Here is a 23,953-nt window from a genome sequence, read left to right on the forward strand (position 1 = left end):
AGTTTTCTTGTTCTCAAACAGGTTTCCAAAATACTCCAGCTACATTCATTTAGCCTGCTATGTCAAACCACTCAAGCAGACTGCAAACAATGCAAATCAACCTTTAAATGACTTATGGTTTTCTTGACATATTAAGCTTAGCTGGGATGGGAGAAAATATTTTAACACTGAAAAATGACATGTCAACTTTGAAAAACACACTAAATGCACGATTAATAGGATAAAATATGGTAAATCTGACCTTCGTCACGCCTGTTTTCCTGAAGGCTGTCTGCAAAAGACTGTAGTTCTGCAGGAAATCAGACTCCTCTTGGGACTGAAACTTCACTTTGCTCATGTCGATGGTCCCTGGGAAGAGCCAGTCCATGAGCTGGCAATAACATGCTCCTGGAAAATCCAAGATTAAACATAATCACAGGTCATTAAGATTAAAACCACCTCACATGTAAACAAAAACTGTGTCAATAAGTAGACGTAAACAAAAACAAAAAAACTTGGAAGCATTGGGCTGTACCTGAACGACATTGCTCCACATGAGTAAACTTGGTCTGTAGAGTTTCATTGAGCCAGGACAGAACTTCATAGCGATTGCACTTGTCCTCAAGGTCATTAGGGTCCAGACTGACATTAGTTGCCATGTTATGTTTCTATTAATAAAATAATAGCATTATTATTACCATATAATAATAGCAGATAAGATAAACATTCAGAAGAAATCAATAATAACCAAAGTTAACTGCAAAATACATTTAATTGGTGATTTTTTTTGGGTTAAGCCTCTAAGGTAATCTGGAATGAGAGTAAACCAGTAAAACTTGTTTAAATAGTGACATGATGTTTATCTTGTTAGTTAATCTCAGATATATAATTGTGATTGTTTTGGTTACACCTCTAAGGTTCTGTGGAAAACCAGTTAAACAGCAAATATTTTTTACATAGTTACACGTCATGTTTAGTGAAAACTGAAGAAAAAAATAAAGTTAATCACAGATGTACAATGTTTAATGAAAGGTTTTGTATCCCGTAGTTACCCAAGGGGTTGGAGTGAAATTGCATTTCCTAAAAAACTAGGAAGGCTACTCTCTCTTTCGCCAGCGAGTTGAGTAAAACACTCCTCCCCAGACCATGTATAGAGAAGGAGAAAATCTCGCGGGGTAATTTTGCCGCGAAAGCTACACGCTTGAATTTACGTTTTCACTTTTAAACGTTTAACCAGTGACAACATATTGAAAACTCGCGAATCGCAAACAAAGTGCGCGAGATACATGGTATAATGAATAACAAATAGGCAGAAAGCATTTCAATATTCGGCATTTGATTTAACCTATTGGTAAGATGACATGATAAAATGCTGGTGGTTATATTGGTATATTACTGAATTGTCACTGAGAAACATCAATGTTGCCTTGTCGAACAGTTTCCAAAAACAATTTACCCATAACAAAAACCAACTAGTTTCCCGGAATTCTTCTTTTTTTTTTTTTTTTAGAACATTTTAGCTTTACGGGTTGCTTGAACCTTTACGTAAACACTGTTATGTATAGCACAACACCAGTGCTCTTGTTTGCAGAACTGTAATTTAGTTAAAACATCTTTTAGAAACCATATCCCTGTTCTCATTGTATTAAGACCGGTTGCCTTTGTCAATCAGTCTTTGTGTCTTTGTAGCTGGGACGGTCGACCAAAATGCAACCATATGACCATGAAACAAAACACGGAACTGTGATGCGGATGTATGTTACTATGCACGAAATTTGCCAAATTGCCAAGCAAAACGTGCTTTTAAAACATTAAGTCTGTCCTACCTCTTTTGTGCCTTGGTGCCGGAGAACTCGCTACTCCCCAGTCTAGAAGGCAATCCCCAGTCCAAACTAGTGCCTTCCCCCAACATATGCAATTTTGCTGACAAGGATTGGCCTGTAAAAAACCATATGGGAGGTCCTATATAGTACACTAGCTATGATTTCTCCAATGTACAAAATTGTGTTTTTTATTACACGGAAACGTGTATTGTCCCATTTCGAGATACAAATGTTTAAGTAAATGTGAGTTGACTTCACGTGTGTCCAATTGTTTAATTTCGAAACACGAATGACTGCGCAACATCAAATCCAGGCCTTTGAGATTTTTCAGATCGCACATTTAACAATTACGCTGATAATTTTCTTTATTCTTTGTTTTCTGTTTATGGCAACCAGATTTTTAAGATTTTGTGTAAATAGTTATGCATCAAATGTAACGCGTGAAAGCACAACGATAGTAACGATTTCGATATTTCGACGCGTTTCGATTCACTATCTGCGTTATATAAAAATAACTTTAAATCAATTTGAAGACGATAAAATGACCAGTGGTGTATTTAGAAGACTGTTCTCCCGCACATATGAAAGCCTCATTGAATGCGCTTTTTAATGTATTACATACATTTGGAAACCGTTTTCGTGGGACCATTATAATGCTCGCAAATTCGTACAAATTTGACTATTTACACGCATTGGTAAACAAATCTACATCTCGATACATACATCTTTATTTATTGTCAAAAGCATACATAGCGTGAATTTAAAAATGCCCAAATGCTGTCACATATCAAACAAATCGAAATAATCTACCTAGTGTCTTGTGGAACTGAAATTGAGGTCGTGAACATGTGTTGATAATATGCTGTCAGAAAGACTTCGGGAAGACGGTTTGTTTTTCGCCACATAAAATGGCGGGTAATTTAAATTAGCAGTAGGGCCTAATACTGCTGCTGTCTAATCTAAAAAATGCGACTGGCTAATTCGCCTCTGTATTTTTCCTGTTTACTCAAACGTTGCAGTCACAACATTCAAGTCAGATGACTTTGTAAGTCAAATAGACAAATTCTTCTGACTCCACGAGTTTGTAACCACAGTGTTTGGATTTCAGCCAAACACTGACACATTATCCGACTCTTTAATAAAGTAGACTACAATAGATCACAGGTTTGATCTGATAGCAAAAACAATCATGTTTATGTAGGGCGTAGTTTGCAGCTTGAAGAGGCTGCAGAAATTAAAATAAAAAGCCATTCATCCATTGGCACAGTGTGACATGGTAAGCATGTTTGTAATATTTTAACCTACCCTTAATGTAATAGGATGATCAAGCTCAAACATGAAATGAGACTGTTGGATGTATCTCGTTTAGGCCACAATACTATCATATCATCTAAAACACATACAAATATAATTTGATTATATAGGCAAAGTAGTAGATGGAGAGACGGACACACACAAACAAGGAAGTCCTGTTTCGACTGGTCTTTTCTTTCTTTCCCCTAACCTTCCTACTTTTTCTCTCTTGATTACGATTATGAATGGTCTAAATAATGATTGACCAACAGCACAGGCATGGCTACATGGCAACAGAATTCCTGTCTGTGTATCATTAACAGTCAATGTGCTGTGTGATTTTGGTGACTTTATACACAAGCTGGTTTGAAAAGGAAATAGCTTCAGATTGGGATTGCAATGAGAGGAGCTCCACAAAGTGTAATAAGGGCTTAGAACATGGCAAAGTTTTACTGGCTCACTTTTCTAAATAATGATAGCCTCACTCGTCCACTTGAATAGCCTAAACCCCTTATACTCAGGTGCATTTTTGGGCTGCAGCCCGCAATTTGTCCCTCAAATTTAAAAGCTCAGTATTCACACATGTGGAGTAATTGCAAAAAAAATGTGTCTAATTTCTTTTTTAAATCTTTCAAACTGCGGTATTAGGGCAACAAAATCAACTACACCGTTGCATTCCTATAGCAGTTTGTGCAGGTAAAAGGTCTGCAAAGTTACAAAGCACAAAGTCCACGCAAAAGGAAGTTATTCTCTCCCACAGAAAACACTGATCAAGAACTACAAGAAATGGCTGGATTGTAGTCAAGCCATATCTACAGTAAAGTATCTACGTCACTATGTAACACATCTGCATAATGCCCGCCTAAGGTGCTACTTTTTTAAATCTTTGAAACTGCGGTATTAGGGCAACAAAATCAACTACACCGTTGCATTCCTATAGCTGTTTGTGCAGGTAAAAGGTCTGCAAAGTTACAAAGCACAAAGTCCACGCAAAAGGAAGTTATTCTCTCCCACAGAAAACACTGATCAAGAACTACAAGAAATGGCTGGATTGTAGTCAAGCCATATCTACAGTAAAGTATCTACGTCACTATGTAACACATCTGCATAATGCCCGCCTAAGGTGCTACTTTGGCCCACCCTCAAACAAATATAGTTATAGCAGATGCCAGGATGAGCTGGGTTAGTGTTGTCACCATGTCAAGAAGCTGCAGTTTTCTTCACTGCGAAAGAAAAACCTCTTTGTTTGGACTTCCAAAGGCAGACAAATTGAAGAGTCAGGTGGTTAAAATGTATTTGAATTATTTAGCAGTACAACCACAACCAATGCTGGATTTTCAAGATGGTTACTCCTGAAAGATGGTGCAATTCCCAGTTTGTTGGGACAATCTGGTGTTTCAGGATCATGATTTTGGGTATGCCCATCTCCTCAGACACTATTACACCGCTGCAAATAACACATATATTTGAACAGAAGAATAAATATAAGTGCTTTATAAAATTATAAGCTTCACATTTCTGTTTATACTCTCCAAAAATTTCCATTGTAAGTGCCTCACTGTAACCTTGATTTTTGCTTTTTTTTAAGAAAAGGAGAAACAAGTCTAAATAAATGTTTGTGATTAATCAACATTATGCCACAAATGCTGTGAAAAAAGGTGAAATTGTGAATAAGAGGTAAGGACAAAAGAAGGCCATGTAATCTATTTTCAGCAACATTTAAATTACTGTATTTGAATGTCCAAGCGGAACAGGGAAACATATACTGAATTGAGTTCTTTATCAGAAGTGAAATAGGTACAGATCCCTATCAGGCTCTCCGCTCTAAACAAACGGCAGAGGTCTTTATCGTCTCTCCTTCCTTTCTCCTCCAGATGTCTGCTGTTTGAAACTGAAAACAACGGTTCAACTACAAACTACCTCAAAACCACACACATAAATCTCTCTAATGCATAAATCACAATGTCTCTCTTGGCACGCCTAAGAAAGTGACCATTTAACTGACGTTTATCTGCTAGTTTGTGTGTGTGAAGAACAGCTTTTTAGAAGCCTGATGCAAGTTAAAATTTTTCTCTGTTAAAAAAAAAAAAACCTGAATGAAAACAAAATGCTCTCTGGTCTTTCACATTGTTTAATACAAAATAGTACAATCTGACAATAGTGAGTCACCAAATGAGCAACCGAATGAGAAGCGCTTCCTATCAGAGTCCTCATACAGTATTCTCACCTACAGCTTCTGAAGAACCAAAGAACCCAGAGTGCCTGACAGCATATTGACCTCGCCATTGAGATGGCAAATCTCACTCAGTGCTAGTAATGCCTGGACTAGACTATGGGAGGGTCACAGGGTTCAAGGTAGGCTTTGTGTTGTAATCAAGGAGCAACACCCTGTAAGCAGAGCGGGGGAGAGAAAAGAGACATGTTTGAGGAACTGAAAGTTTAAGCTTTGCTTGAAAAGTATCTGCAATAGTTTTGCTTGAATTGAAAGCTTCTTATAAATAAACTGTTGATCAAACTTGAAATCTGTTTAGATAACTAAAAATATAAAGTTTCAGTAATAAAATTCACACAATAATTGTTGCATTGGCTAGAGAAAGTGTGCCTTAATAAGCCTATAAATAGGTTTAGCAGATTAAACTCAAATTAAATTCATTGTGTTACATGAGTAAGAAAGCTGAAAAGGCCCCTGTGTTATTTTACACCATAGGCGTTGATTTAGTTTGGGATGTATGGACATGTCCATACCAACTTCTAGAAAATAAGAAATGTCCCCACCAACATGTGGGCAATTTTACCACATAGAAAAAAAACTTTATACTATGTCATTTTAATTTTAATAACTATTAAAGTTTTTCAGTATTATAATTCATATTTAAATTATGGTCCCACCTCTTCTGGAGCATTGCAGAAACGGTGTTGTCACGTAGCAACTTTTAATTTACTTTTCTCAGCGCTGTTCAGGATGCACCAATCACAGGCATTTTGATTACTGCATATAGATATGTTTTAATAATTTTCTTGAGATCACAAGGGCCAAATTTGTATTTAATAGATTTAAGCAGGCATACTTTTTGTGTACAAATGTTTTCTGTCTTCCTTCTATGCAGGATTATACATTTTATAGAATGTTACTCTATGTCCCTTGGATATCATTGTTTTCTCAATGTAGATCTACTAGAAAATAACTGAATTTGAATTTGACACACAAATCTTACGTTTATCGCATCCCATATCATCATTATATTTCCAGACTGATGTTCTCGCATCTCAACATTTTGAATATTATCCTCTTTGTAAAATGTCCCTTCTGACTTTCAAGCCAAACCTACACCCTTGTTTCACATGTTAACAATTTGGTGTAGAATTGATAAACCAGCATTTAATTAATTTGACTGTGGTAAGAAAAAAAAACCTCCAAAGTTACTTAGTTGAGAGAAATGTTTTTTTGGATACGGATGTGATTTTTTATGATTAGTAATTACATTAAGCCTGAAGGGATAGATTACCTATGTTGTGGAGATGATGTTAGGCAGATTAATAACCTCATACACCATTCACTTTAATTGTATGGAATGAAAATGCCAGTAAATGATGTAGGGAAAAGTATTATTAATTTTGGAATAACTATCCCTTTAAGATGGAACTTTAAACATACAAATTGTTAGTTTTACTGTGGCTATTTTCTATGTTTTAAGCTTTTCAAATGTCAATTTTGAAAGTGTACAGGACTAAACAGAAATAAATCATGAGAAGGACAAAGAAACTGATTGAAGGAGAAAGGTGAGCAACTGAGGGCAGTCAGGGAAAAGACAGAAAACAATACTCAGAGGTCAGGTCCTGACAGGTGCTATCAAACTCATCACATGCTCCCAGGATAAAGGGAACTCACAGCCACCACAGGTGGTCAGCCTGCACTTGTCACAGCCAATCACACACAGCCACAACATGAGCACAGACTGTGTTTTTGTCTCTTCACTGTGAGACGTTTCTAGCCAATCAGCTTGATTGATTTTAGGGCCTGACTGACAGGGATGAGACTGTTATGAAGCTCGGTGTAAAACAGTTGAAGGATGGGCAAGGAGGCGGCGAGAACCGGCTTGTCAACATAAATAATATTTTAATGTAAACTTAAACCAAAAGCACAAACATAAACACACATGACGGACATGTCCGTAATTCTCTCTCTCAAACCATCGTCACCGGCCACCTTTATCCCTCGCGCGCCTCATCAGGCCGATTGGGGACCGGGCGCGCGATATTCCGACCCGGCCCCACACCCCTCCGCTCCACACTCGGGTGGCTCGAGAGGCGGAGCCCTGGGAGGCTTGAGAGGCGGAGCCCTGGAAGGCTCAAGAGGCGAAGCCCTGGGAGGCTCGGGTGGCTCGAGAGGCGGAGCCCTGGGAGGTTCGAGAGGCGGAGCCCTGAGAGGCTCGGGAGGTGGAGCCCTGGGAGGCTCGGGAGGCGCTGGCTCTTGGACGGTCGAGGCTACTGGCGCTGGCTCTGGGATGGTCGAGGCTACTGGCGCTGGCTCTGGGACGGTCGAGGCTACTGGCGCTGGCTCTGGTACGGTCGAGGCTTCTGGCCCTGGCTCTGGGACAGTCGAGACTACAGGCGCTGGCTCACTGACGTTCGAGGCTACAGGCGCTGGCTCACTGACGTTCGAGGCTGCAGGCGCTGACTCAGTGACGTACGAGGCTACAGGCGCTGGCTCACTGACGTACGAGGCTACAGGCGCTGGCTCATTGACGTTCGAGGCTACAGGCGCTGGCTCAGGGACGGTCGAGGCTGCAGGCTCTGGCTCAGGGACGGTGGGGGCTGCAGGCGCTGGCTCGCTGACCGTGGCAGGCGTAGGCGCTGGGTCGCTGACCGTGGCAGGCGTAGGCGCTGGCTCGCTGACCATGGCTGGCGTAGGCGCTGGCTCGCTGACCGTGGCTGGCGTGGGCTCTGGCTCGCAGACCGTGGCAGGCGTGGGCTCTGGCTCGCAGACCGTGGCAGGCGTGGGCTCTGGCTCGTGGGCTGGGGAGCAGAAGCCTTTCTCCGGGCGGACACAGTTGGCAGCGCTGGCTCGTTGATGAAGGTAGGCTTGCTTGCAGGTGGGGCAGACTAAACAGGACGAGCCATGGACGACTGGAGGGTCACCACTGTGGGAGGAGAGGCAGGATCCTCCTCAACAACACCCACACGTGAATGGCGAGCCGCATGCCAGAAGCGTCTCCTCCACAACATCGCGGAGCATCCAGCCGTGCGTCGCCGGTGGCAACCGCTCCTTGAGCGAACTGGTCAGGTTATCCCGGAAGAAAACCACCAGGGAGGAGTCAGGGAAGTCGGTGGCACTCGCTAGCTCCAGAAAGTCTCTGACATGATCCTCCACCGGACGGCTTCCTTGCCTCAAATTCAACAGTCGACAGATCGCCTGAAGAACCGCTAGATCCATTGTGGTTCGATCGTTCTGTTATGAAGCAGACGAGGGCAGACAAGGAGTGGGGATCTAAATGCAGGTTTTATTGAGAACAGAGTGAAAACAAACAAACAGGAACAAAAGAAACATCCACGATGGGAAAACTGAAACTAAAACAAGAAAAACTCGAAGGAACACGGACTGGGGAAACACGGCAGGATGAACACAGCTGGAAGGGTAACGGCGTAAACATGGACAGCGAAACATTAAACATCCATAACATTCAACGATCGACAAGGAGTGGAGAACAAACAGGGTTTATATACACAGACACAGGATGATCACAAACGACAATCAGGTGAAAAGAATGAGTGAATGCTTGCAGTGGTGAGGGCAGGGAACTATGGGAAATGTAGTGCATGACAGTGACATGTGAAATGCGGGGCAGACAACAGGGAATCGTAACAGAGACAAGGAATTGCAAAGTGTTTAATACGGTCAGTAGAGCAAGAAGTTGAGTTCTAAAATCTAAAATATGAGTGATACAAAATTGAAATCACTTTGTTTTTATCCATGTTTTATTCATTTAAATGGAGAGTTCACACAAAAATGAAAATTCTCTCATCATTTACTCACCCTCATGCCATTCCAGATGTGACTTTTTTTTCTTCTGCAGAATACAATAAAAGATTTTTAGTAGAATATCTCATCTCTGTAGGTCCGTACAATGCAAGTGAATGGTGAACAAAATATTGAAGCTCCAAAAAGCATATAAAGGAGGTATTACAAATTAAAATATAACACGTTACATCTTGCCATTGCAAGAATGTCTCTAGGCATGATCATGATTTCAATCATGATTCAGAGCTGTAGATGGCGCAATAGGAAGTGTAATCGAGTTTGAATTCAAGATCGCTAAGTAGACAGCTACTTACATTTCATTAACATCACATGGATTAAACACTGGAGTCATATGGTTTACTTTTATGCTGCCTTTATGTGCTTAATGAAGCTTCAACTTTTTGGTCACCATTCACTTGCATTGTGTGGCCCCACAGAGCTGAATAACCTTAGTTTGTTTTTTGCAGACTAAAGAAAGTCAAACACAACTGGGATGGTGTGAGTGTTAATAAATGATGAGAGAATGTTCATTTTGGGGTGAACTATTCCTTTAAACTTTATTTATGGAGGATTCAGCAGATCTCCAAAAGTTGTAATATTTAGCTCATGTCCATCCATCCATCCATCTTCAACCGCTTATCCGAAGTCGGGTCGCGGGGGCAGCTGCTCCAGCAGGGGGCCCCAAACTTCCCTATCCCGAGCCACATTAACCAGCTCTGACTGGGCGACCCCGAGGCGTTCCCAGGCCAGTGTGGAGATGTAATCTCTCCACCTAGTCCTGGGTCCACCCCGAGGCCTCCTCCCAGCTGGACGTGCCTGAAACACCTCCCTAGGGAGGCGGCCAGGGGGCATCCTTACCAGATGCCCAAACCACCTCAACTGACTCCTTTCAACGCAAAGGAGCAGCGGCTCTACTCCGAGCTCCTCACGGATGACTGAGCTCCTCACCCTATCTCTAAGGGAGAAGCCCGCCACCCTTCTGAGGAAGCCCATTTCGTCCGCTTGTACTCGCAACCTAGTTCTTTCGGTCATGACCCAACCTTCATGACCATAGGGTAGGAACAAAAATTGACCGGTAGATCGAGAGCTTTGCCTTTCGGCTCAGCTCTCTTTTCGTGACAACGGTGCGATAGAGCGAGTGCAATACCGCCCCTGCTGCCCCGACTCTCCGGCCAACCTCCCGCTCCATTGTCCCCTCACTCATGAACAAGACCCCGAGGTACTTGAACTCCTTCATTTGGGGCAAAACCTCATTCCCTACCTAGGGTACGCACTCCATCGGTTTCCTGCTGAGAACCATGGCCTCAGATTTAGAGGTGCTAATCCTCATCCCAGCTGCTTCACACTCGACTGCCAAGCGATCCAGTGAGAGCTGAAGGTCACGGACCGATGATGACATGAAGACAACATCATCTGCAAAAAGCAGCAATGAGATCCCCAGCCCACCGAACCGCACACCTTCCCCACCCCGACTACGCCTCGATATCCTGTCCATGAATATCACAAACAGGATTGGTGACAAAGTGCAGCCTTGGTGGAGACCAACCCCCACATGGAATGAACTCGACTTTGTGCCGAGGACCCGGACACAGCCCTCGCTTTGGACGTACAGGGATTGGATCGCCCTAAGAAGGGACCGCCCCACCCCGTACTCCCGCAGCACCTCCCACAGTCTCTCCCGGGGGACCCGGTCATACGCCTTCTCCAGATCCACAAAACACATGTAGACCGGATGGGCATACTCCCAGGCCCCCTCCCATTTAGCTCATGTATATGAGTTTATTTCAATATATGTCATTTCTGTTTTTAAAATCTTTTCACAAAGTGAAAAGTATTTGTGTGTTCAAGTCATTCATCGAATGACTATTTCAGTAAAGGGGTGGGTTGAGTTAAGGCCAAAATGGTAATAAACACACTTTGGCTTTGTGTAGATTCATTGTTTTATTCTTCCACAGGGCCCTACAAGGCTTTGAGTATTATTTACAGTAACACAGTGTATTAGAGTTTTTACACACATACACACAGGTCACCAAATGAAGTTCATAAGGATTATCTCTTTCTTTTTTTTGTGCACATTTTTGTTTTGTTTTTGCTTGTCCATAAAAAAAATACATATATTTTTTGGTTGTATTTAGTTTTTTACTTTCAGGCCATGTGGCAAACACATGGCCATTGTGTGTTGAGCTTGGTTATTTCCTCTCACATAACAGGAAAATCACAATATCTGATAATTCACACATAGAGCGACTTCTATTGGATATGTATGGTCATTACAACAACTATTATCAGAAACTGCCTAACATGCAGCTGTTTGTCAGCTTCCTTGAGATATCCTCATTTGATAACTTAATTATTATAATGTAAGTAGAAACTTAGAACTGAATGTGTGTGTATGATTATTTTATTATTATTGTTATTAATCCGTAGGTTATGTGAGTTTTTAACAGTATGGTAAAAGTTTGTCTAAAGTTCGTCTAAATTTGTGCTGATCAAAAGTTTCTGACATGATATACCTAGCCATTTGTGTGTAACGTTAACAAATCTTACGGCGAGGTTGCCACAAAGGTTCTGAAACAATTTTTTGTCTATACTTTCACTTGTGCAATTGAAACGTTGCAGTACCTATAACCGTGGGACTGTCCATCCACTGTAGGTTAGTGTGAAATCGGTGTGAAATGTGGGGACTGCGCTAACTGGTGGTCAAATTTAGTCAACAACGGTGACAAATGGTGATATCTTTTGAACAGTTTATTCTAAAATGATCCAATACTTAGTAAGAAAATGTAAAAGTGAAATCATTGTTGTGCTTTGGAAAATAATTGCTGTTTACAGTTATATTCTTTTATTATTATATTATTATTATTTATTTGTTATCAGTGACCCACTTTATATTAGATTTATTTAACTATTATGTACTTAAGCATTTGATACAATTAACTTATACATGTTGTTGCATTGCACTTACATTTAAAGCACATACATTTTATTACATCTGTAGTTACACTACTAATCTTACCCCTAATCCTAAACCTAACCCTTACCCAAATCTAAGCACCAACCAAACCTAACCGTACCTCAATTTCAGTAGCAACAAGTGTGAATCTTGTGAGAATTTTGCTGAACATGTTGTTACACAAAATTTATTTTAATGTTATTACATAGCAGTTAAAGTCACCTGATATAAAGTGGGTCTGTGATCAGTTCTGTTTTTCTTTAGACAGAGTCTACACAACACATTATATCCTGCAAAATCCCATCCCAGACATACTATGCCTACATTTTTTTCAGCTGTAATTTGTAACGGTTTCTCTGCAGGATCCTTGTTGTGTTCCGGCCACTATCTTTTGCACCCCTAGGAGTCGTCAAACAAATGCACACATACACACACCAAGGCACTGACCTTGAGTTGCCATGGAAACCTCTCTGCTGTACATGAAGCTTCACTTCAGTAAACAGGAATGCACACATGCTCATACAGACATGTATGTAAAGTATGTTTAACACACAGGCCTGAGTGGGCCTGTAAACTCAATTTCTATATAGTTTACTAGCATAAATATAATTATATTGATGTTCTACTTGCATGCACTTTATGGAGTTATTACCTACCTTTTTGCATATCCTAAACTATAATCTGAATAGACACTCAAGCACACACTCACAATGTTAGCCAAAAAAATTATAAATAAAATAGGTCTGACCTGCACAAACTTTTTTAGATATGATAAGAACATTTGCTGCGGCATTTTTGTACCAAATGAAAATTGAAATCCAAAGTGACTTGCAGGATCCTTATTACAGGGTCAATCCCCTTTAAGTACCTTGGTCACAATAGTGTTGGCTAGGACTTGAACAGCAACCTTCTATTTACCAGCCTTGATTTTTAGTCACTATGGGTATATTATGCTAACAGATACAGCAGGGCATCTAAAGCATATTACAATAATCTTGAGTATTTGATTGTGAATGCAGTTTTCTTACTTTTAGAAGCCTTAGATCCAAAGAAAGATTATGTTATCAGAATTAAATGGTTGGAAATGACTGGCCCTTTAGTGTTAAATGTCTTTAATATACTCTGCTAACTCAAACTGTGACCATTTTTGTGGTCTAGTAGAAACATAAATCTGTGTGCCATTAGCAACACAATGAAAGCGAATAATGGTAACCACTTGCAAAATGCACAAGAAGAACAACAGAGCACAAAGCCTCCAGACTTCAACTGTGTTAAATCAGACAAGTCCTAATTTTCACTTAATGTTTTAGCAATTTGATACATAGGAATTATTAAGCCATTAGCATCTCTCGACAAGTGTTGACATGTTCTCTCTCCAAGAGAATATTTAGATCTATACTGCCGATTGCAAAATTACAGCCTACAGCAGTACACACAGAGAAATACAGTATATATATACACAGTCAGGTGATAACTGTTAGTAATTTATTACTCTGAAATGTGCTGTTTCAGTACTATCTTTGGGCCTAAATTTCTTTATGTACAACATGTGCACAGTAAAATGCACAGTTGGTGGGACACTGCTTTTCCTGGATTCTTTAGAAAAAGAATAAATCAGTCATCTTTGTATATTTTCCTCTTCATAATTAACAGAAGTCTATCTTGATTAACAGAAGTATATGTATAATATGAATCATGGATTCTAATCTGAGAACATTCTTAGAACTATAATTACTTCTAAAGCCCATATGAACATGTTATCAAGACAACAAGGTTGATCCTAAAATAACTTTTTTATATTTACATTTATGCATTTGGCAGACGCTTTTATCCAAAGTGACTTACAGAGCACTTATTACAGGGACAATCCCCCCGGAGCAACCTGGAGTTAAGTGCCTTGCTCAAGGACACAATGGTCGTGGCTGTGGGGATCAAACCAGCAACCTTCTGGTTACCAGTTATGTGCTTTAGCCCACTACACCACCACCACTCTGGTGGTTATATATATATATATTTTTAGAAATGTTGTAGAAGTCATGAAAAAGTACACTGTAAAAATATTTAATGTGAGTTTACAGCTTATTCCTGGCTACTAGTTGCATACTTTCACCGTATATTTTCACACTGAAAAGGACCAATTCATTACTGGAATGTAGCAGTGCTGCATTGTAGAATCACAATGATCATCTGTTTTTTTTTTTATCTACAGTGTTTTTTAATTGTCAACATTGTTGAGATTTGTAAGTGTTTTTTATCTTGCTTGCCTTATTGACAATTCATGATAAAAAGTTAATGAGCGATAAACCCAACCATATTATAGCCTAGCTTTGCAAACATCCCTTCCTCATTGTTCATTTAAAATAATACTATTTTATTCCTTTCAATGCATCATATGCTATAGTTTATACATAATGGGCCGACATAGTCAACCACTAAATTGAATAATTTTCTCCATATATTACAGCACAATCATTTGTGTTCTTAAACACAATTGCACTGAGAACTCTGATGAAATGAATTAGATATATTAAGATAACGTCCCATCCAAAGGGAACACTAAACACCATAATGGTGACTTCAAACAAAACCAAATTTTCCCACAATGCAGTGCGATACAAAAAAGGAAAATTATTACAGTAATTTGTTGTGACAGAAAGTGACTTAGCCTGCATTAATTTTACAGTAAAATACTGAAAACAGGCATCATACTCTGGATTGTTTTTTCTCTGAGTATAAAAAGCATCTGTAATTGGGGTTGAAGGACACTGTTAGTCATGTATTAACAAATAGCACCTCTAATTAACTCTATTAATATATATTTTCATGACCCTGTCATGTGTTTCATTGCCTATTAAAGGTTATGTATGGCAAAACCTCAAGCACTAGTAAATACCATTTTGGGGTAATGAACATAATACCACAAATGCAGTTGATTGAGATGAACTTGTATTGAACCAGTAACATTGCTTTAAGAATTTGCTCCCTTTCAATGTATGAGTTGGAATTTTTATTGAATTGGCCACACCCCACAGAACATTGAATTAGAATGACAAGAAGTGGAATTTACAACAGTAAAACAGCAAAGGAATTTTGATTAATCCAACACATCAAAACAGATTAAATTGAGCAAATACCGCACCACAAAATGTCAACCATATTTTTTCAGTTAACATTTTAAAAACAAATATTTACAACAAATATAGGGGAAATTGGAGCATTCTGGGAAATGAAGTGTTCATAATCCATAAAATGAATATTTTAATTTATTGAATATAATGACACAAATTAAATGTAAATTCTATAGGAGGCATTTCAAGCATTGATTATTAATATCATATACCTATCATTTCCTTTCTATTGATGTTTGCCTATTTTATTTGGGGTTTGCATAAATAAGTAAACAATGGTGAGTTTTGAAATACATTCTTTAATGATAAGTATGAGGATAATATATGCCAATGTTTATGAATAATAGATTTAATCATATCACTACTATCATTGTATGTTAATGTACAGTTCACACTTTACAACATACACACACATTTACATGCTCATAAAGTGCTGGACAAAAATGCTCCTCCTTTGTGAATTAACATTTGTGTCTATCAAGAGTTCAAGAGCCTGTCCCATTAAATGAGACCTCCTTTCTTCTCTATCTTTCCTCTCTGCTTCTCCACCTTTCACTACTCATTTCCTGTTACTTGGTTACCGGTTGCTTCCAACTGCTTGGGCCAATTGCGTTGTCATGGTGACCATGCCCATTCTGTTGTTTCCCAACAGCCTCTTGTCTATGGAGGTAAATCAGTAACAAAACTCGAGAGCTTGCGTATTTGGATTTCAGAACTTATACAATAAATATATGTACTCGTAAGTTCAAAATTACTCTCACAGCACCAATGTGAAAACTTGTCAAATACAATTTTTTTTTTTTGAATATTGCAATCTGCATTCACAGACAATAATTCAAAGCTTGTGTTTTGAATTCACAACTGCAGACATGTACTCACAAATGTGTAAAATGACATTCACATAAATACAACTACAGACACAAACTTATATTACACATTAACTTTTGTACTTGAATTCATTTCGCAGTAGAACCACAAATCGGCACTTACAACATCTCAAATCTGGCAAATCCAGCACTTTGCTCTACTACTGTGCACTTGTAAAATCCTGATGTGAGAGAGAAAGACCAGTGTTTGACAGGTGAGGGGGTCAATGAAGTTGTTCTATTGGTAGATGACTAGCCAATGAAATGGGATGTTTTTGTACACGATGACGTCATAAAAGACATTAAATATCGTATTTAAAAGTTATAAATGCATATACCATAAAGTGAATTTGTAAGATTTTTAATCAGGCACTGAATAGAGTACACATTTATAGTTCTTTGAGCCAATGGAATCGATGTGATGTCAATCGAGGTGACTCGATTTACCAGACAGACTCAATTTATCATGACACTGGTATTATGGATCAACTGAGGATCATGTTAACATCTAGGTTACGTATTTAACTTCCATTCCCCGATGGAGGGAACGAGACGTTGTGTCGGAGAAGCGACACCAGGGGTCTCTCTTGAGCGCCGAATATGCCTCTGAACTATGGAAAAAGGCCAATGAGAAGTTGGCAGACAGTATTTGCATACCCCGCCTCCGGACATACGGGTATTTAAGCGGCCAAATACGGGAGTTCATTCAGGATTTTTCTGAGGAGCCGGAAATGGTCCGGCCACAATAGTGGCTCGGCTCAGAGACGTGGCGGGGAGGACACAACGTCTAGTTCCCTCCATTGGGGAACGGAGGTTACATACGTAACCTAGACATTCCCCTTCTGTTGCTCTCTTGATGTTGCGTCGGAGAAGCGACACTAGGGGTCCCACTTAAATCATACCATGCGCTGAGCCGTGTACGTGAACTGTTGATACAGAAGCGGGCAGGTAGTCTCACGTGCAAACGCGACCAGCTTTATCAGCTGTACGTACCCTTCCCCAATGCCCCATAAAGTCATTGGAATCCTTCTGGTTACCCTGATGAGGGGAACAAGGTGATGCTTGCCAACCTGGGAACGGGCCAAGCCTGGCTGGGCCTCTTTTCTCTCTATGTTTCTCGCATAGAGTAATCACGGACGGGGCCCTTACATGCATCAAGGGAAGGGGGTCTTACCCAGTTTCTTATTCTTTCAGGGGGAAAAGACCCTGCGGAGACCACACCTACCCTGCAGGGGAGGTAAAGGTGGTGAATACATCACATGGCCGCTTATGTCCTATGTGGAAAGAATGACACGGTGGTAGATCCAGCCTCAAGGAGGAGGGAGCTGTTACAGCACGGCAACTGAGGCAGCTGGCACAGCCTAAGGGAGACACGGGAGTCCACTCGCAAGGGGATAGTACCGCAGAAAATACACACAGGGGGAGTCTGCGTAGGAGGCCTTGACCTGTGGAGCACCTATTCCAGTACAGGGTAGATTAAGTACCCGTAGTGGACTGGGTCGGCAAGTTCCTCCGCTGAACTGGGGACTCATAAGGGCTAGGGAGGAATCATCCAGGGATCCGAGAGATGGGATCTCCTGGGAGAAATAGGCACACAGTTTTACCTCGGCTGAGGGAAAGGGCGCTAGTCGCAAGCGATTCACCCGGCCAGTTTGTCAGCGTGTTTTTGAGTTCTACGGGCTCGGACCTGAGAGAACACGGGACAATCAAGCCTGGGGAAGCATAGCGGACCTCCGTGTGTCAGGCTCAGACTGGGCGAGCAGACCTGAAGGAGGCGGCCCAGGCGAGTCATCCGCATCAGACACCACTGTAACACTCTCCGATGCAGCGGTGATGTTGTCATCCAATGTCCGGGAGCTCAAGGAACGATTAAGCGGACCGCACTCATCCCGAGCTCGGGGGAAGCAAGCAAGCGTGCCGGGGGGTTTCGAGGGGATTTACCCAGCGCAATGGAGCCCGTCATTATCCCCAATTCGTCTTCATCACTGGCGGCGCTTGTCCCAATCCCGTAAGAAGGAGGCGAGGTGCGGGGGGCGGCTGAAGTGGCTTTCTTTCATTACAAAAGAAAGCAGAGATTGTGATGCTGCCACAGCTAAGTTCTCACACTGAGAACATGACCCATTGGAGAGAATGCTCATCCCGAGCTCGGACGGAAACAAGCAAGCGAGGCGGGAGGTTTCGAGGGGATTTTACCCGGGTGAAACGGAGCCCGTCATTATCCCCAGATCGTCTTCATCATCGCAATGCTGTCATGGCTATGTTCTCGTACTGAGAACATAACCATTCATAAAACGATGCCTGCGAGTGATCGCAGCCCAGGTACGCGAGGCAGCTTTTATGACTGTCTGAGGTGCGGAGAAATCAACCACATCCAGAGACTACACAGGGGCGGAAAAACATCTTTAAAAAGACGCGTCCTGAAAAGGACGTTCAACGCCGCTGTGTTTTGCTCTTTTAGAGGAAATTACTCTTTTAAATAAAATCACTCTTTTAAAATAACTCTTTCGAGTTGTCTGCGCTGTCGAAGCGCCCAGAGGCAAAAATGCACAGCCGTGCAAGAAGGAGAAAGCCGCTGTTATGCACCGTAAATCCAGCAGCATGCAGAGCGTCAGAGGAATAAGCAGGAACTAGTGTGTGTGACTCGCAGCTGACTGCACGCACTACCATCGGATCCGAAGATATTTTCTGAATGAACTCCCGTATTTGCCCGCTTAAATACCCGTATGTCCAGGGGCGGGGTATGGAAATACTGTCTGCCAACTTCTCATTGGCCTTTTTTCATAGGCGCTCAAGAGAGACCCCTAGTGTCGCTTCTCCGACACAGCGTCGAGAGAGCGACAGAAGGGTAACTGGGGATGTTCACATGCATGTGAAGAATTTAACATGCCTTTTTTAACAGATTCGTTCAATGTGAATGGCCAAGGAGCAAATAAAAGACGTTTTGCACATTATATAAACAATGTTAGTATCATTATTAAACCGCTTTGTTTCACTGATGTCTGTTCTAATGAATCTGACCCAGTTTAAGAACAATTTTGATGGTTTCACAGGGTAGGTAACATCTGGTTTCCCATGTTGACGTGGGAAATTGGTTTGAATGGGAACTGGCAATTACAATTGTCAGAGCAGTAAATCGCTCTTGGAATGGAATTATTTTATTTGCAACATTAAAGCATCATAGGCTGAAATGTGTCAATAATATACTTTCAATTGCCTTTATTTCTTTTTAATGAATAATGACTTGATTAACCTGAAAATCCACAAAGTGACAAACCAAATACAGCTGGGATGCTGATCCAGTGGTAAGGCTCGCTTGCAGTACATTCAGCATCCCGGGCTCAAATCCAGGTCAGACAGGATGCATTTGTAGCTTTGCTGCAGATTTTGGTGTGTTTTTAACAGATATAATGAAAACAATTTTCACACAGACAACAATTTATATGTTTTTTTAAATAAATCTATCAAAATTGTAACTGAATCTGGCAGCCAGAAAATACAGTACATAGAGTATGCTTGAATTACTGAGAGAGAAAAAATATGAACTACGTTTTCCATGCATAGTTAAGAGGCTTTTTAAAATTGTAAAACCCATTTAATTATTAAAGAAATTGTCAAACAAACAGTATTATTAAGTTTTTGAAGAAATGTCTCATGTTTTCTCAGAGTTTATTGTCATTTGTTCTCACCCATTGGTCAATTGACATTTGTACTTGCTCTCTCCCCCAACCCCCCAAAAAAGGGGGGCTGTTCTGAAATATCAACTTTTGGCAGTGTCATGGGTAGTTATAAATATACGACACTGTCATGCACATAACCTTTGAAAGTAAAGGATGTTGTTATAACAATGTAAATAAAAAATCAACTGTATACAGGGGATTTGAACCTAGATTGATAAGCATGGTTAGTGGACATACTACCACTAGACCAACAGAACCAATGAAAATATCTCAATAATTTTATCAATATATTACTTTTCATAAATAAATATATTTAATTAAAATATATAAGCCAATTATTGAGAAATGTCAGCCTATAATGCTTTAATTTTCAATAAATTAATTCCACAAGCAAAAGAATGCTCTGACAAGTGTAATTGCCAGTTCCCATTCAAACCAATGTCCCACGATAACATGGGTTACCATGTGAAGCTTTTAAAGACCCCCTCCAGTGATAGTCCATATAGGGATTTTTATATGCTAGAAGACATACCATGATTGAAATCAGCAGTCAGCACCATGCAGTCTACCAAAGACAGTTTGAAAAACATGGATTCAGACAGGGTGACATTTCACTCCGCACTTCCTGTAGCACTTGCCATAGATGTGGCTGACTTGTCGGGCACCAGTCTAGCTGATCCAACAGAAGCTCAATGGGGTTAAGATCCATAACACTCTTTTCCAATTATCTGTTGTCCAATGTCTGTGTTTCTTTGCCCACTCTAACCTTTATTTTTAATTTCAAAAGTGTATTTTTCTTTGCAATTTGTCCCATAAGGCCTACACCTAAACAGTTACATGGTTGTTCGTATAAAAATTATTTTAAAATATTTTTTTTAGGTTACAAACTGGTAAATACAAGGTTATTATGCTATAAATGTGGTTTATGAGGATATTTCTAGTGTCCCCATAATTCAAATTACATAAAAACATACTAAACTATGTTTTTGTTTTTTTAAATGTTGATGTTGAATGTTGAACCCCTTGATACAATTAGAAGTTTGTTGAAGAGTTTAGAGCTGTGCTTTATCATAAATAAAACATGGCTGTTGACCAATCAGCATCCAGTACCGACCGGAACTATCCTTTTTATTAATATTATATTAAACATTATCAAATATATTGTCTACACTCTTTCCTATAACAATAAAACAGGTAAATAGTTCACCATACTTGAACTTTCATTTAGAAAGAAAACATTTCTTACATTTCTGACACAATTGCTTTGAGACAAAAACGTAATGCACTGAGTCTGGGCAATTCAGGAGTTCAGTTCCATGGACAAACTTAAGGTGTCAGTAATAAATAGACTATCGTTCAACTTCTCATCAGTCATCAACAGAGTAAAAATATTAAAGGCACATTCAATATTTTAGAGCCAATTTAAAACGTTTTACATATTAATGAATGAATTGTGTTTTTGTGAAGTTTGATCCGAATAGTGTACACTCACATGAGATGAAGACTGTACTCATACAATTTTTCTGTAAAAAGTGTTTTATTCTACATGGTGTGGGTCACCCCCTTCAATGTGTTTCGCCATGTTGAAATCACATGACCCGCAGTGTTTCACTAAACATCGAAGAAGAGAATCCTTGTGCTCATTGGCTGCCACCTGTGTAGATACTCTTGGTTATGCTTACAACATTGTTGTATGGTAACACGAGCAAATTGTGCTTTAGCAGCGGTGACAACGGGAGATCCAGAAGCTGTACTGCCGAAGAAGTAAAAAAAGGTCTGAAGCAACATGCTTCAAGCAAGAAGACAGAAAGACCGGCAAAGGCATAAAAACTAGAGTAAACATAGGTAACGGTAAGGCATCTACATCTTCATTAATTTAGTGCAACGTAGCTTGGTACAGTGATTGTTGTGGATTTTGTGTAAACCATGATGTTTGTTGCTTGGAAATTATAGGATAATTATATAATAATAATTTTAGGGATTACCTCAAACTCTGACATTTTCCAGATGCAAATGATATTCCAAAGCTGATGGGGCAGCAGAGACGGTCATGCTGATCCACGTCGAAAGATTGCAGTATAGCATGTAACACCACTGTAACATCAGTACTTAAAGTGCACAAAGAAAAGCCATGCTAACACTAGCTAGAGAAATTCTAATTGCCCCTTTAATACTCATCGTCAGCATTCCAACTTCATCTGACTCAGCACTGCCCACACATTCCCTTTTAATCTTTTCTACTATGAATTTTAGTTCCCCCTAGATTGATAAGAAAATTATTTATGAGAGCACCAGATGGCACACCAGATATGATGAACAGAGAAAGTTAATTTAACAAAATGTAAGACTTCCCCTTATAAACTTTTCCTCCATTTAAAAAACAAACTTATTGTACGTACAAAGTCAGGGTACATCCCGTAAAGCATATTAGGACTAGGATGAGGCAACATCTACTGCTTGACACTAATCACCACAATTAGAGTGCAATACTTGCCACCATAGTGCTGAGATGTGTCATGTGACCTTCTAAGGGACCTGAAAGAGGGAGAGAATGCTTCTCCCTGCGTGGCCTCCCTCCCTCCCTCCTCCACATCTAAATGACAGGGTTATAGAGATGATTACTGAAGGTCCATCATTGTCCTCCTGTGATGGGGGAAGGGTGAGTATTAAGGGGGGTTTAATTATGAAGCAAGTGGGTTATTAACAATGTGAAATGATAAACCCCTTTACATAAATACACTCACACACATGCACACACACATCTCCACCCCTCCTCCCTTTCATCCCACCAGCTGATCCTGATGTAATTCGGGCCACAGGGTGTTCTGGAACCAATCAAAGGGGCAAAGGTCAAGAGAGTCAAAAGGTCTTAATTGGAACAGAAGATAAGTGTGCTGCACACATACCGTCATCATTACAGACATTATAATTGCACTAGTGTGAGAATACATAAATGTGTATGTTTTCAAAAACACACACATGCCTGTATGGAACTTACAGACAAACACACCAGGAACACACCAGAATTCTGTATTGACAGACAGAACTAGATCCTCCGGACAAATGTAGAAGGATGCTGTAGAAAGAACAAGAGAGAAAATTGAAGAGATCAAGAGGGAAAAAGAGATGGATGGGGTAGAAAGCAGAGGAAAAGATGTTTTAAGAGAGAGGAAATGACGGGATGAGAGGCAAGCACAGGAGGAGGAGATTAAAAGAGAAAGGGTGTCTGCTTTTTCCCAAGCAAAGTTCTAAGCTAATGCGCAGCTTTAGTCACACCCACCCTGAGCCGGCAAATACTGTATAAGCATTGGAGTGCAGACACAAACATACATACGGTACAAAACGGCAACCTCCTCTACACTGTCACAGTAATCCCCTCTCTCCCATTCACTTCTGCACAAGCATGCTCTGAATGGCAGTGAAATACACCCTTTGTTGCTCTAATAGAAACCTGGCACACTTATGCCAAAGACAGCTCACTGTGTGTGTGTGGCCAAAAGGAAGAGAAACGCAGAAAGAGAAAGACACGGAAACATAACCTCATAGAAACACACACTCACAAGGACAAAATAAAAGTTTTCCGTTTCAGTGTCAGTATGTATAATCATAACCAAAGGGCATGATGTAGAAATATTAGGGTAAGCTCTGTACGGGGCCCCCCAGCCTTTTAGAGATGAAAACATGGGTTCAAATCAGCTAAATCAAAAATAACGCTTAGGCACAGACCAAGCAATCAAATGTCTCTGTCCAGAGTTTAGTCAAAATGATGAAATGCCCTTACCTTGAGAGCACAGGCCTATTTGAAGATAATAACCTGAATAGCACAGAGTCAGAACCAGAACTTTATGTAATCCAGATTGTATGCGCAATTTTATTTTATTTTAAAAGAAATACCAAAAATAAATGTAACTTAGTGAACAATTATTGTTCAAAACACATAATATGTAGGCCTATACTAAATATTTAAAGATCATCAAGTTAAACTCTTTATCATTTCTCTGTGTACAATGTACCATTATTTTATTTTATTTTTCTAAAAAAAGTGAATTGTTTGGCAAGAAAGAACTGACCTCAAATTTAAACTCAAAGGTAACAAAGATTTTGTAAAGGAACATCCTGTCAGTATTTAGCATTCTAAAAGTGAAAGTTTACCCAAATATTACAATTCTCTCACCATTTACTCACATTCATGCCACCCCAGGAGCTTCAAAGGCC

The 23,953-nt window shown here is 40.2% G+C and overlaps 1 protein-coding gene across 2 annotated transcripts in view; it reads right to left on the minus strand.

Moving 5' to 3' along the window:
• LOC127621036 (uncharacterized) overlaps positions 1–1,849 on the minus strand; it is a 50,097-nt gene extending 48,248 nt beyond the window's left edge. For both annotated transcript variants that reach the window (XM_052094459.1, XM_052094457.1), the window contains exons 1-3: positions 1,806–1,849; positions 515–647; positions 242–387 (exon numbers count right to left, since the gene is read on the minus strand). In XM_052094459.1, the coding sequence (XP_051950419.1) occupies positions 242–387; positions 515–638 (270 nt within the window). In that variant the 5' untranslated portion in view covers positions 639–647; positions 1,806–1,849. The remainder of the gene's footprint in view (positions 1–241; positions 388–514; positions 648–1,805) is intronic.
• Positions 1,850–23,953: the final 22,104 nt, after the last annotated feature.

Source organism: Xyrauchen texanus, chromosome 27, assembly GCF_025860055.1.
Source record: "Xyrauchen texanus isolate HMW12.3.18 chromosome 27, RBS_HiC_50CHRs, whole genome shotgun sequence".
Taxonomy (NCBI): Eukaryota; Metazoa; Chordata; class Actinopteri; order Cypriniformes; family Catostomidae; genus Xyrauchen; species Xyrauchen texanus.